The sequence below is a fragment of the Entelurus aequoreus genome, linkage group LG28, assembly GCF_033978785.1.
Source record: "Entelurus aequoreus isolate RoL-2023_Sb linkage group LG28, RoL_Eaeq_v1.1, whole genome shotgun sequence".
Classification (NCBI taxonomy): Eukaryota; Metazoa; Chordata; class Actinopteri; order Syngnathiformes; family Syngnathidae; genus Entelurus; species Entelurus aequoreus.
This window is the reverse complement of record NC_084758.1, coordinates 17,729,382-17,741,547: the sequence shown is the minus strand read 5'-3', so window position 1 is coordinate 17,741,547 and position 12,166 is coordinate 17,729,382. Positions and strand designations below refer to the sequence as shown.

Genomic DNA, 12,166 nt, shown 5'->3' with positions numbered 1-12,166 from the left:
CCATGAAATCTTATACGTCTAGTCTCTTACGGGAATGAGCTAAATAATATTATTTGATATTTTACGGTAATGTGTTAATAATATCTCACATAAGTCGCTCCTGAGTATAAGTCGCACCCCTGGCCAAACTATGAAAAAAACTGCGACTTATAGTCCGAAAAATACGTGTAGCTTGTCTGCCATGATTATCAAGCCAAACACCGTTAGTGCGCATGCGCCTGACATCGTTCTGCCGAAAATGCATTAATAAATGAAGTTTTTTTGGTAATTAAAAAATTAGACGGTATTACTAATCATTGGGAATTTTATCGCAAATTATCATTATAACGTTTACCGTTACATCCCTCGTCCATTAACAAGTAAAAAGTCAAGGGCGGTCACGGCATGTTCTTCCCGCAAATGTTGGTCAATTTTGGGGGCATTACGGCGAAAGACGAGGGCTGTCGCGGCAGTTGCCGTGATTAAATTTGAGCCCTGTGTTTAGCATTCAAGTTATATTACATCAAGTGGTTTGTTTACACAAAGATCTAAAGACAAAAATATAGCAGTTCTTAGCAAGATATGAGCACAATAATCTTAGCACTTCAGAGATGTGCCAAAATCCAAAAATTTGCATCATTATCCGAGTAAAGAATACAAGTCAAATACAAATCAGAGCAAACACAATCAAAAAGTGTGATTTCAAATATTTACATATAAAAATGTATTTTTTCCTGATTAAATTAGTAGGTACGTTTGTTTTCCCAGTCGGGATCAACAGTTCAGTCACATAGACATTCTGTGCCTGCCTGCAAGTCCGCATTGAGGGCAGGTGTACCGCACACGCCACAACGTGCGCTCCAGCAGTCAGTGAGGCTCAAGTCTGTCACTCAAGTCGCTGCTCCTCAACTTCTATGCAAGTGTTGACCATACTTCTTCGCTTACACAAACACACACAGGACCACGACCCATAAAGGCGGATTGTCCCGTGCAGGATTATACAGGGTACCGCTGGATCCCTACTGTTTACTACTGCAGTCTCTTGTAACAGGCATTTCTGCCATGTTTGATCGAGTTAATAATTGCTAACAGCTGATCGCTGTGATTGAACTGAAATTAATCACGATCAAATAACCGCACGGCCCTATTTTTTCCCTCCTAATTTTTGTAACTTCTCACCAGTGGCTAGTGAGGCTCCCTCGCTGTCGGAAGCGAGCAGTCCCGCCTGCACTTACAGAGACAAAGCTTGCGGTTGACTGACAAGAGGAACCGGTTCACTCGGTTCTTTTAATTCTGCAACCGAATGACCACGCTCAGGTGCCGAAAGCATTGCACAGAGTGAAAGCTCTTGCACCCTGTTTGGAAGCGAGAGACAAAGAAAAAAAACACACACAAACATGGCAAATTATCGATGCCTACAAAGTCATTGGGTTAATTTTCATATTATTGACCCAGGCTTGATTGTGTCTATCCATCCATCCATCCATTTTCTACCGCTTGTCCCTCTCAGGGTTACGGGGGGTGCTGAAGCCTATCCCAGCTGCACTCGGGTGAATGCCAAAACACTAGGTTTCCCCTAGATACCTGTGGCCGTGGGGGCGTGGTCAATATGATGCCATCATATTATTTGCTATGATGCATATATTTTATTTAAACATTATTATTAATTCTAGTATTAACATATATTATTTCTTACATAATATCGTTTTGGTCTATTTTTCAATTGTTGCTGCTTCTTCTACTTTGAGAATTTCTTTTCTGAATTTCTTTTCTAGAGCTTTCGAGTGTATTTAGTCACTTTTTCTTTATTAAAAACGACTAACAACAACTCCAGCATCTGTTTCTGGTGTCATCTTAAGTTTTGTAGATGGCTGTACGTTAGTGTGTTATGTTCATTTTTCCCGTGGTCAGCGAGGAGAATGAGGAAGTGTTGTGTGTCTAGGAGTGAAACATGGAGACGTGTGTGTGCACAGAGGAAATACTTGTTGGAATTGGGCCCGTTGTTCGCATAATATTGGCAAAAAAAGCTAAAAAGAGAGTCAGACTTTGTGTGTCTTCTTCTGGACGATACACAATACATTGTAGGGTTGAGTTGAGTTGAGTTTGAGTTTATTTGGAACATGCGTGCATACAACATGATACATCACAATTTCCAGTTTCTCTTTTCAACATGTTCGAAAAGGAGTAGGAAGAAGCAGAGCTTATTTAATCCTACCCCTTTTCTGTTACATAACTGTTGCTAAAACTTTTGTTCACTTCGTGTTCTCAATTTATTCACAAAATACTCCATAAGTAATCACAATAAAAATAAATAAATAAATAATTGGTTAAGTAAGTTACATTTCATGTGTTGAGATGAGTAAGATTATTTTGAGAATGAATGAATGGATGGATGAAATAAATTCAGAATGTTTATCATGGTTCTTCTTCTTTGTACTTTGTAAACACTTTAAGTTTGCAGAGTTTCTTGAAGTGGATCATATTAGTACATTTTTTGATTGCTTTGCTTAATCCATTGTACGGTATAACGGTACTAATTAATAAAAAACGGTATTATAATTCTTCTGAAATTATTATTTTTTGTGGTGACATTGCTGGTAAAACGTCCAGACGCGCATATTAGGCAAAGCACACGCACAGAGTACTTACAAGCAGAGACATTGTGGCGATAGAAAAGGGAGAATGGACACATTTTGGCTTAAAAACTAACGATAATGTTGAAGCCATAAAGCCCCGGAGGTGCTTAGCTCTTGCACTGGTTAGTCGTTAGCTACGTAGCGGCTAACATACATCCGCAGTCGGTAGGGTTTTAGCTACTTTTAAATCACTAATCCTCGCCTCTATGGCGAAAAAAACCCGATGTTTCTTACAAGTATCATCCCTCCAGGACGAGGAATAGCTAAAAATACTTCACTACACACAACAGGAGGATACAATAGCTAACCGATAACAACAAGCTAGCGCGCCTTATTGTAAATAAATGCCGTACACAGACATTGACTGTAACAATACCAAGTACAAGCCATATATAGTCGATATTTGTTACTATCACAAACTCTTTTGTCATTTTTTTCATTGTTTATAAACTCAGGAAATACGTCCCTGGACACAGGAGAACTAAAGTTATGACCAATGTATGACCCTGTAACTACTTGGGACTGGATACCAGAATTTGTAGTATCACCAGGCTAAAACCTATGTAAAGTATCCAAACAACAGAAGAATAAGTGATTATTAGATTTTAACAGAAGTGTAGATAGAACGTGTTAAAACCGAAAGTAAGCAAATATTAGAAGTAAATAAACAAGTAGATTAATAATCCATCATCATTTTGACAAAACAATAGAATAAATGACGCAATATGTTACTGCATACGTCAGCAGCCAATTAGGAGCCTTTGTTTGTTTACTTACTACTAAAAGAAAAGTTGTCTAGTATGTTCACTATCTTATTTAATGACAAAATTATGTTTGAATTGCTATAAGCAACGTATGTTTAACGTACCATCATTTTTTAAATCAAAATAAAGCCAATAATGTAATTTATTTGTGGTGCCCTTTCTTTTGAAAAGTTATTGAAATACATTCTGGTACCCCAATACATTGTATTTAATTTATTCTGTTTTCACATAAAAAAAACAACCTAATTTTTGAGGTGTGGCGGCTAATATGTTGCCGTTTTGCAGCGCCACAATCAAATACATTAAGGGGAAACCCTGGGACTGTCACACAAGAAGCAATCTGGAAGTCTATGATATTAAGTACCGTAGTTATTTCTATTAGTCTTCATATGTCTTAGTATATTTCATTCTTTATCTCTACTCATGGTTCTTACTATTTTACAAGTTTTATTATTTTTATTTTCCAACGTTCCATGGCCATGGTCTGATGATCTCCTAGTGCAGATTGCTCCTGTGATAGTGTTTACTCACATGTCTCCTCTGTACTCAGCCATGCATTCATTGGTCCATATAGTTGCATATAAATAAATGATAAATGGGTTATACTTGTATAGCGCTTTTCTACCTTCAAGGTACTCAAAGCGCTTTTGACAGTATTTCCACATTCACCCATTCACACACACATTCACACACTGATGGCGGGAGCTGCCATGCAAGGCGCTAACCAGCACCCATCAGGAGCAAGGGTGAAGTGTCTTGCCCAAGGACACAACGGACGTGACTAGGATGGTAGAAGGTGGGGATTGAACCCCAGTAACCAGCAACCCTCCGATTGCTGGCACGGCCACTCTACCAACTTCGCCACGCCGTGTGTATGTTGTGTGTGTGTGTGTTTGTGTTTGGTATCTGTGTCCGTGCGTACGTATGTGATAATGGGGGATACGGGTCACCGGGGTATTGTTTTTAACTTTGTAAAGCACTTTGCGTTGCATTTCTTTTATTTATGAAAAGCGCTTTAAAAATAAAGTTTGATTGCTTGATTGATTGATAGTCCTCTCACCATGTAGTCTGAAGAAGCGATGAACTCCACGGTGGCGTTTTGGACCTCTGGCCTCTTGTGGGGTTCGCCATACGACCGCGTGACCGGGTTGTACATGAACTCATCCGGTACTAGAAGAAGAAGAATGCACAAGAGTGTTCCGCGTTGCAAGGCCACAAGAAAGCAAACGTGTCCCTAAAGAGTTTTGTACCGTCATTGACCCCATAGCAGAGGTTACACTTCCACCGGCGCTGGTCCAGGAAGGTGACAAAGGGGTTGATGTAGGTGCGGCAGGAGCGACAGCGCACTATGGTGTTGGACGTGATGACCGGTAATTGCTGCAGACACATTTGAACACTTGATGTAGCTCAAATTATTCATGGCACTGATTGTGGGAGTATACATGAATTGTTTTTAAGAAGTCAAGTAAGTCAACGTTGCTGGAAGGCTGGTCTTACATTTCTCGCCTAATGTGCTTGTCTACGTCTTACATAATATGCGTGACCTTCTGACCCTCTTACCAACTCACACTTCTAAAAATAAACACTAGCTGCCCCTTATCATCCCTTCTATATTTTAAAGAGCCTGTTTATGAGCACCAAACACGAGAAGAATATGTTATCTCCTTCACTTGTTTGCTCCACTTAAAAGCAAACAAGTAGACAATTAAGACGTCCTAAAAAAAAACAAACTCCTTTCTTCTTTGCAATGATACCGCTTGATGTATGCGCCCACTACTTCAAAGGACAGCTATGGAAAAACTCTACACCAGCCTTTCTTAACCATAAGGTTGTGTGCGCCCGCTAGATGGAGCTGTACTTAACTGTAATACAATTTTACACCACTGGTGGCAGTAATGACAATCTCAAACAAACAGAAGAAGTCATTGAGAAGTTTTTCAAGTGCAAAAATGTTGACTAAAGTGGTTAAGCTGCATTTATACATTTTTTTACAGCTTATTTAAGAAACAATATAGTTTTTGGTATTGGGAACACATATTCACCATTAATTAGTTGCTTATTAACATGCAAATTAGTAACATATTGGCTATTAATTAGTCATTAGTAAGTACTTATTAATGCCTTATTCTGCATGGCCTTATTATACAACCAGTAAGCCATTAACTAAGAGTCTTCCCTCAATAACCTCAGAATTATTGCTTATTAGTAACCCTAACCCTTATATGTTCCCCTAGTGTCCAAATAACTCTAAATTAAGTCTTTGTTACTTTAATAAGCAACTACTTAATGGTGAATATGTTCCCCATACTAAAGTGTTACCCAGTTTTTTTATTAATAATTTATTTATTTCATCACTGAGTAATTGTATGTAAATCTCTTTTTCATCAGTTTTTATGAGTCTCTTCTTTTGCAGTATAATTGATTAGTGTTTATTTTTGTAATCAGCCTGACCTAAGCCTTGATAATAATCTTCGTGATTAAACACATGGCTTCATATCATTTGACAAGGTTTATCCTGCTGAACTGAGTAGGTTAGATATAATTATTGAATGCGATTAAAAAACATGAATAAGATTACTAATTCAGTGTTAATATTTGAGCGGGTGCCACAGGGCCCTCTGTAGTGAAAAGGTTGGGCCCCGAGATCAAAAAGGTGAAGAACCCCTGCTCTCCAACTAGCCGTCAGTCAGCTACAGACATAAAAGTTTGATCATTTTGTTTTTCTTTAGCGAACAGGTTAACCTAGCATGCTGCTGCTGTTAAAATGTGTAATGTTAGCACTGTAGCTTATACACCTGTAGCTATATGCTAGTGTATGCTAGTGTACCCCAAAGCTGCCACAAATGATTGGAGGATGCGGGAAGAACTGTGGACACTTTTGTGATTTGGATAACATCAGACTATTTGCCCCGCAGTATTTTTGAGGACCAGTCATAGACAATTTAGAGTGAAAAGCAAATTGTATTTTCACTCAAATTCCATAGGGGTGATGGAAGGATGGTCAGCGCCTGAGAGCTGCGGCCTACCACCATGACCCCACACTCCCTTCCCTCTGTTGGTAGATATCTCGAGATGTACGTTGTAATATGTATATGTGTTCTGCTAAGGAGTTTTTTTTCCCACTCCAGACTGGGCCCCCTTAGGAGCCCAGTCTAGATTGTATTTTTTTAGTCATCCTTCCCCAGCGTTTTACCTTTTTCCCCATCCTCTTCACGGGGCGCCTTGTGGCGACCCATCAGCGTTCCTGTTCTGTAACCCTGTACACTGTTTGTTTGTCTAATCTTGAACGAGTTTGTGCTGAAAACAAAGTTTTGTTGAACTTGTGCAATGACAATAAATACCTATCTATATATCTATCTATCTATCATTATGAAAGACATGACAACGGATGGATTTTTTTTAAATAAATTAAAAAAGCATTCTAAATATTAAATAAAAGTCAGCTTACAATGGAGGCAACGGGAGCTCTACTATTCCGCCCATAAAATCCGATAACCATTCAAAAAGCGCCAACAACTAAAAAAATCCAATCCAATCCAATCCACTTTATTTATATAGCACATTTACACAACAAGAATGTTTCCAAAGTGCTGCACAGCCATGTTAAAAACAATATTAAAAACAATATTAAAAACAATATTAAAAACGATATTAAAAACAATATTATGCTACACCAATGACTGAATAAAAACAAAGAATAAATGAATAGAAAACCAATACAGAGACAATATAAAAAATAAATATGATTAAAAACGATTTTAAAGGGTAAAACCAATTAAAACAGTAAAATAGACATCAAAATTTATAACCCTAACCCTAACCACACAGGACAACAGAGGACAGAAGACCACACAACTCACGTAGTGTTAAAAGCCAAAGAATAAAAGTGGGTCTTAAGACGAGACTTAAAACACTCCACTGTGGGAGCAGTTTGAACATGGAGGGGCAGAGTGTTCCAGAGTTTAGGGCCGACCACAGAGAAGGCCCTGTCTCCCCTGGTTTTAAGTCTCGTCCTGGGCACCACGAGCTGGAGCTGGCTCTCGGACCTCAGAGCGCGCGCAGGAGTGTAAATTTGGATGAGGTCCGAGATATACTGAGGTGCCAGTCCATGTAAAGCTTTTAAAACAAACAGCAAGGATTTAAAATCAATTCTAAAATGAACAGGGAGCCAGTGCAAACTCCGAAGAATTGGGGTTATATGCTCACGTTTCCTGGCCCCTGTTAAAAGTCGTGCTGCCGCGTTCTGGACTAACTGCAACCGGGAGAGAGCTTTTTGGCTAATGCCAGCATAAAGTGCATTGCAGTAGTCCAGGCGACTTGAAATAAAAGCATGCACGACTTGTTCAAAAAGGTTAAAAGATAAAAATGGTTTTACCTTTGCTAAAAGACGAAGATGATAAAAACACGATTTTAAAACGCCATTGACTTGTTTGTCAAATTTAAAATCGCTGTCTATAGTGACGCCAAGGCTGGTGACTTTGGGACGCACATCATTTTGCAATGGTCCCAAGTCAGTGAGGGCCGGACCAAAAACTGAAATTTCCGTTTTTCCCTCATTCATTATTAAAAAATTCTGGGCTAACCAAGCCTTGACATCACATAGACAGTTGAGAAGGGGTGTCAGGGGGCCGTGGCCTTTTGAAATTGGCATATACATTTGGCAGTCATCTGCATAAAAGTGATAAGACACTCCATGTTTCTTAAAAATCTCTCCAAGAAGGAGAATGTACAAGGAAAACAGAATGGGGCCTAGAATGGATCCCTGGGGGACACCACAGTAAAGCGGAGCAGAAGAAGAGGTGGCGTCCCCCAGCCTGACAGAGAAGGACCTCTCTGACAGGTAGGATCTGAACCACTCTAATGCAGTCCCCCTGACACCCACACAGTCCAAAAAGTGTAGTTCCCCTTTAAAACGCAGAGTTACAGTGTATATGTAAAAAGTGGACGTTGTAAAACTTTTAAAATTGTGTTTCTTCGAGACACCCGTGGACAAACACAGCTTATTAGCATTAAAGCTACAGACACACAAAGCACAGGCTTACTATAAGCACTTTAAAACAGTCTACATTCTAGCGTCAAGGCTGGATTTTGGACGACACATCTGATACACTATTGTGGGACCTTTGAGACAAAAATTGGTGAAAATACTTTAATATGCGGAACAGCTTTTGGTGCTTTCTACAGATTTTGATTGCATTACCTTGTTGTGTGTGTTCTGTTGCATCTATTATGGTGTGTGAGACAAGTGCAAAGTTTCAGTGTAAAAAAAAGTGTTATAAAATACAGCCATTAACTAGTTTATGTGGTTTAGTTACTCATTTAAGTGAGGTTGAATAGTATTTTTGGCGCTCAGATCACACCTGTAGATCTCTGAAGGGGTGAAGGAGGAGGCCGAGTGGGAGTCTGGCCTTGTTGAGAAGAGCCTGAGTTTGAGGGATGCTGGTTAGGGTGCATCTGATTGTCCTGTTTGGGAAAGAAACAAGAATTATATTAAATATATGACATCACTTCATCATTTAGGTGTCAGAAGAATGTACGTACTGTGGGCTGCAGTTGACCTTCCTCAGCTCAGAGCTCAGGTTGGGTTCAGGTGCTTCCAGGGGCCTTGGAGGCAGCAAGTTCTTCTCCTGCAACAGGTTGAGCGGGCTGAGGGCTTCCACTTCCAACTCCGGGACCCCGCTTAGCCCTCCCAGGGCAGCAGAAAGCTGGGACAGGCTTGGGAAGGGCTGAACACAGACGCACAAGTTCGTACATCCATTTAAAGATTGACGTTTTATCTTATTTCAACTGAGGAGGGGTGCCTGACCTGGGAGTACGGCTGGTAGCCTGATGGGCCAAGCAGGTCTTGAGAAGACGGCGGGTTTGTCAGCGAGGTGGGTCCCTGCCTGTAGGCTGGCTGCATGCCGGGATAACCGTAGCTACTGTAGGGAGGGGCTTGATTGGTCATGTTGGCGGAAGGTGGCATGGAATCTGCGCGGGACAATTAAATATGTGTACTTAAATATATGCAGTATTGTGTAATCTAGTCAACTGGTTCACAAATGGAGGCACTCAAGGCGGTACTTGAGATCTAGAAAGCATACACATTTGGTAATGTAATGGTGCGCTCTTCTGCCTTTAATAGCAGAGGACCGGGTTCGAACAACCAGCTGGAGTTGCGTCAGGACAGGCATTTTGTGTAAAAACTAAATCGACACCTTGTGGGTACCCCTGGAAGTGGGGAAAAATAAAATTTGGTCCCGTGCCGGTTTTGTAAGTTCATCCCCGTACAAAGAGGACTCGAGTCACGTTATTATGGCGTTATTATCTAATTCTCCGTTTCAAACGGAAATTCCCCTTCCAAAAAACATAACCCAAAATATTAGTTAAAAGGTGAGAGAGTGCAAACATTCCTCTTTCAAAACCTGCAACTCTATTTGATATGAGTGCTAACCAATGTTCCCTCTAAGGTGTGCGCCTGTGCAATTGCGCACTGCTCAAGCGTCCTCTGCGCACGGCAAATCTATGCCACGCACAAAATCAAATAAAAAAAAAAAGCGCATAATTTTCGACACGACACGGACACGACAGAGAAAACAGTTTTCGTCATCATTGTTCAAATATTGTAACGTCTGTCGAGATGCTTTGAGGATATGAATTCCATCGATCACTCTACTGAGCAAAACTCTTTATTGTCGGCCATAAACACATCACCAAAACATTAGTAAAAAAAATTATACCTAGCAAAACTGGTCACTTTCTGCAGTACAAACCAGGCCAAAACCAACTTTGTTATATCAACAGCAGCCGCCCGCTCTTTCTCACTTGCGCCAACACATGCACATATGGCACTTAGCCAGTGATGCGTTTACAGCCACACAAAAAGTCGGACAACTCCAACACCACACATAAAGTGTAATTCCAGGTCGTTACACTATGATTTACCAATCAAATGTGTGCTTATTCTAGTGTCATTTATTAGGAATCTTAATTTATAAATATTAATCATGAAATGCTGTTAGTATATTACATAAATACTAATAAAAATAAATTTTTTACAAACAGGAAGTTGCAGGAATGTACACATGATCCCCTGCTTACATCTCATTGTGCAACATGTGAATGTTTTAATGGGAACTAAATGCAATGTCTGAAAGGGCTACAAATTATTTCCAGACAAACAATACAAGTACACAGTTCATGAAAAACAATATTTTTTGTTATTGTCATTGTAAGTGGGCCTAAACACTTATATTAGAAAATAACCTCATGGAAATGACTGCTGTCATTTGATTATAATAATAAGAGAATGTTGTCTGTCTATCTGTGTTGGCCCTGCGATGAGGTGGGGACTTGTCCAGGGTGTACCCCGCCTTCCGCCCAAATGCAGCTGAGATAGGCTGAGATAGCACCCCCGCGACCCCGAAAGGGACAAGCGGTAGAAAATGGATGGATGGATGGAGATTGGACTTGTTATTTAGTCAGGTTTGGGACAGGTGTGCTGCTGGTGTAGCCACAGTGTGCACGTCTGATGTTGCTCACATGGGCTCCACTGAATGCTCAGGGAGTTTTTGCGTTTGCTCACACACATGAAAAATTAGAGGGAACATTGGTGCCAACCAATGTATTTGTGCAACTTGATTTGCCTATGACGCAAAGCCGGCTGAGAGGATGCAAAACTCACACTTTTCGACACTGTCACGTGACATCTTGACTGCACATCCCCACACTAGGGTTTTATTTCATCTTTAATCTAGGGGTAATAATTGACTCAGACTTGAACTTTAACAGCCACATTAAGTCAATATCATCGGTAGCTTTTACCACCTGAAAAACATTGTCAAAATCGGAGGAATAATATCAAAATCAAACTTAGAAAGACTAAGCAATGCCTTTGTTTCCAGTAGGTTAGACTACTGTGATGGCCTTCTCACTGGGCTCTCTAAACACATCCAAAACGCTGCTGCTGGAGTACTAACTAGAACCAGGAAATACGACCATATTAGTCCAGTACTTAGGTCACTGCACTGGCTTCCTCAACATCACACAACTAAGGAGTTGTGCTGTAGGGGCAGCGAAAAAACACCATTGCCATTTTTCTAACCACTCAAAATCCAGCTTGTAGAGCAGGTTTAGCCTTTTAAATACATGGGTACAGAGATTGACACCCATCTGTTTCTCACATCATGCTGACTCTTTTTACTAGAAAACGCAACAAAGACCCCACCTGATGAGGAAGCTAATGACTTTTCATGTCAGTAGACACATTTTATCTACTGTATCTATAAAACCCAAAACCAGTGAAGTTGGCACATTGTGTAAATCGTACAATAAAAACAGAATACAATGATTTGCAAATCCTTTTCAACTTATATTCAATTGAATAGACTGCAAAGACAAGATACTTAACAAGAGATAATTAGCTGAGCTCATCCAAGATGGACTGATACAAAGTGGAAAAGTGATCTGAGGTCTGACGAGCCCACATTTTAAATTGTTTTTGGAAACTGTGGACGTCGTGTTCTCCGGACCAAAGAGGAAAAGAACCATCCAGACTGTTCTAGGCGCAAAGTTGAAAAGCCAGCATCTGTGATGGTATGGGGGTGTATTAGTGCCCAAGGCATGGGTAACTTGCACATCTGTGAGGGCACCATTAATGCTGAAAAGGTACCGTATTTTCCGCACTACAAGGCGCACCGGATTATAAGGCGCACCTTCAATGAATGGTCTATTTTAAAACGTTGTTCATATATAAGGCGCACCGCATTATAAGGCGCATAGAATAGAGGCTGGGGTTACGTTATGCAT

The 12,166-nt window shown here is 40.3% G+C and overlaps 1 protein-coding gene across 5 annotated transcripts in view; it reads right to left on the bottom strand.

The window, feature by feature from the left end:
* Positions 1-12,166, bottom strand: part of sec24b (SEC24 homolog B, COPII coat complex component) — a 125,872-nt gene that overhangs the window by 14,777 nt on the left and 98,929 nt on the right. For all 5 annotated transcript variants that reach the window (XM_062040042.1, XM_062040040.1, XM_062040039.1 and 2 more), the window contains 5 exons: positions 9,186-9,349; positions 8,921-9,105; positions 8,740-8,842; positions 4,630-4,756; positions 4,440-4,549 (listed from right to left, as the gene is read on the bottom strand). In XM_062040042.1, coding sequence (XP_061896026.1) covers positions 4,440-4,549; positions 4,630-4,756; positions 8,740-8,842; positions 8,921-9,105; positions 9,186-9,349 — 689 coding nt within the window. The remainder of the gene's footprint in view (positions 1-4,439; positions 4,550-4,629; positions 4,757-8,739; positions 8,843-8,920; positions 9,106-9,185; positions 9,350-12,166) is intronic.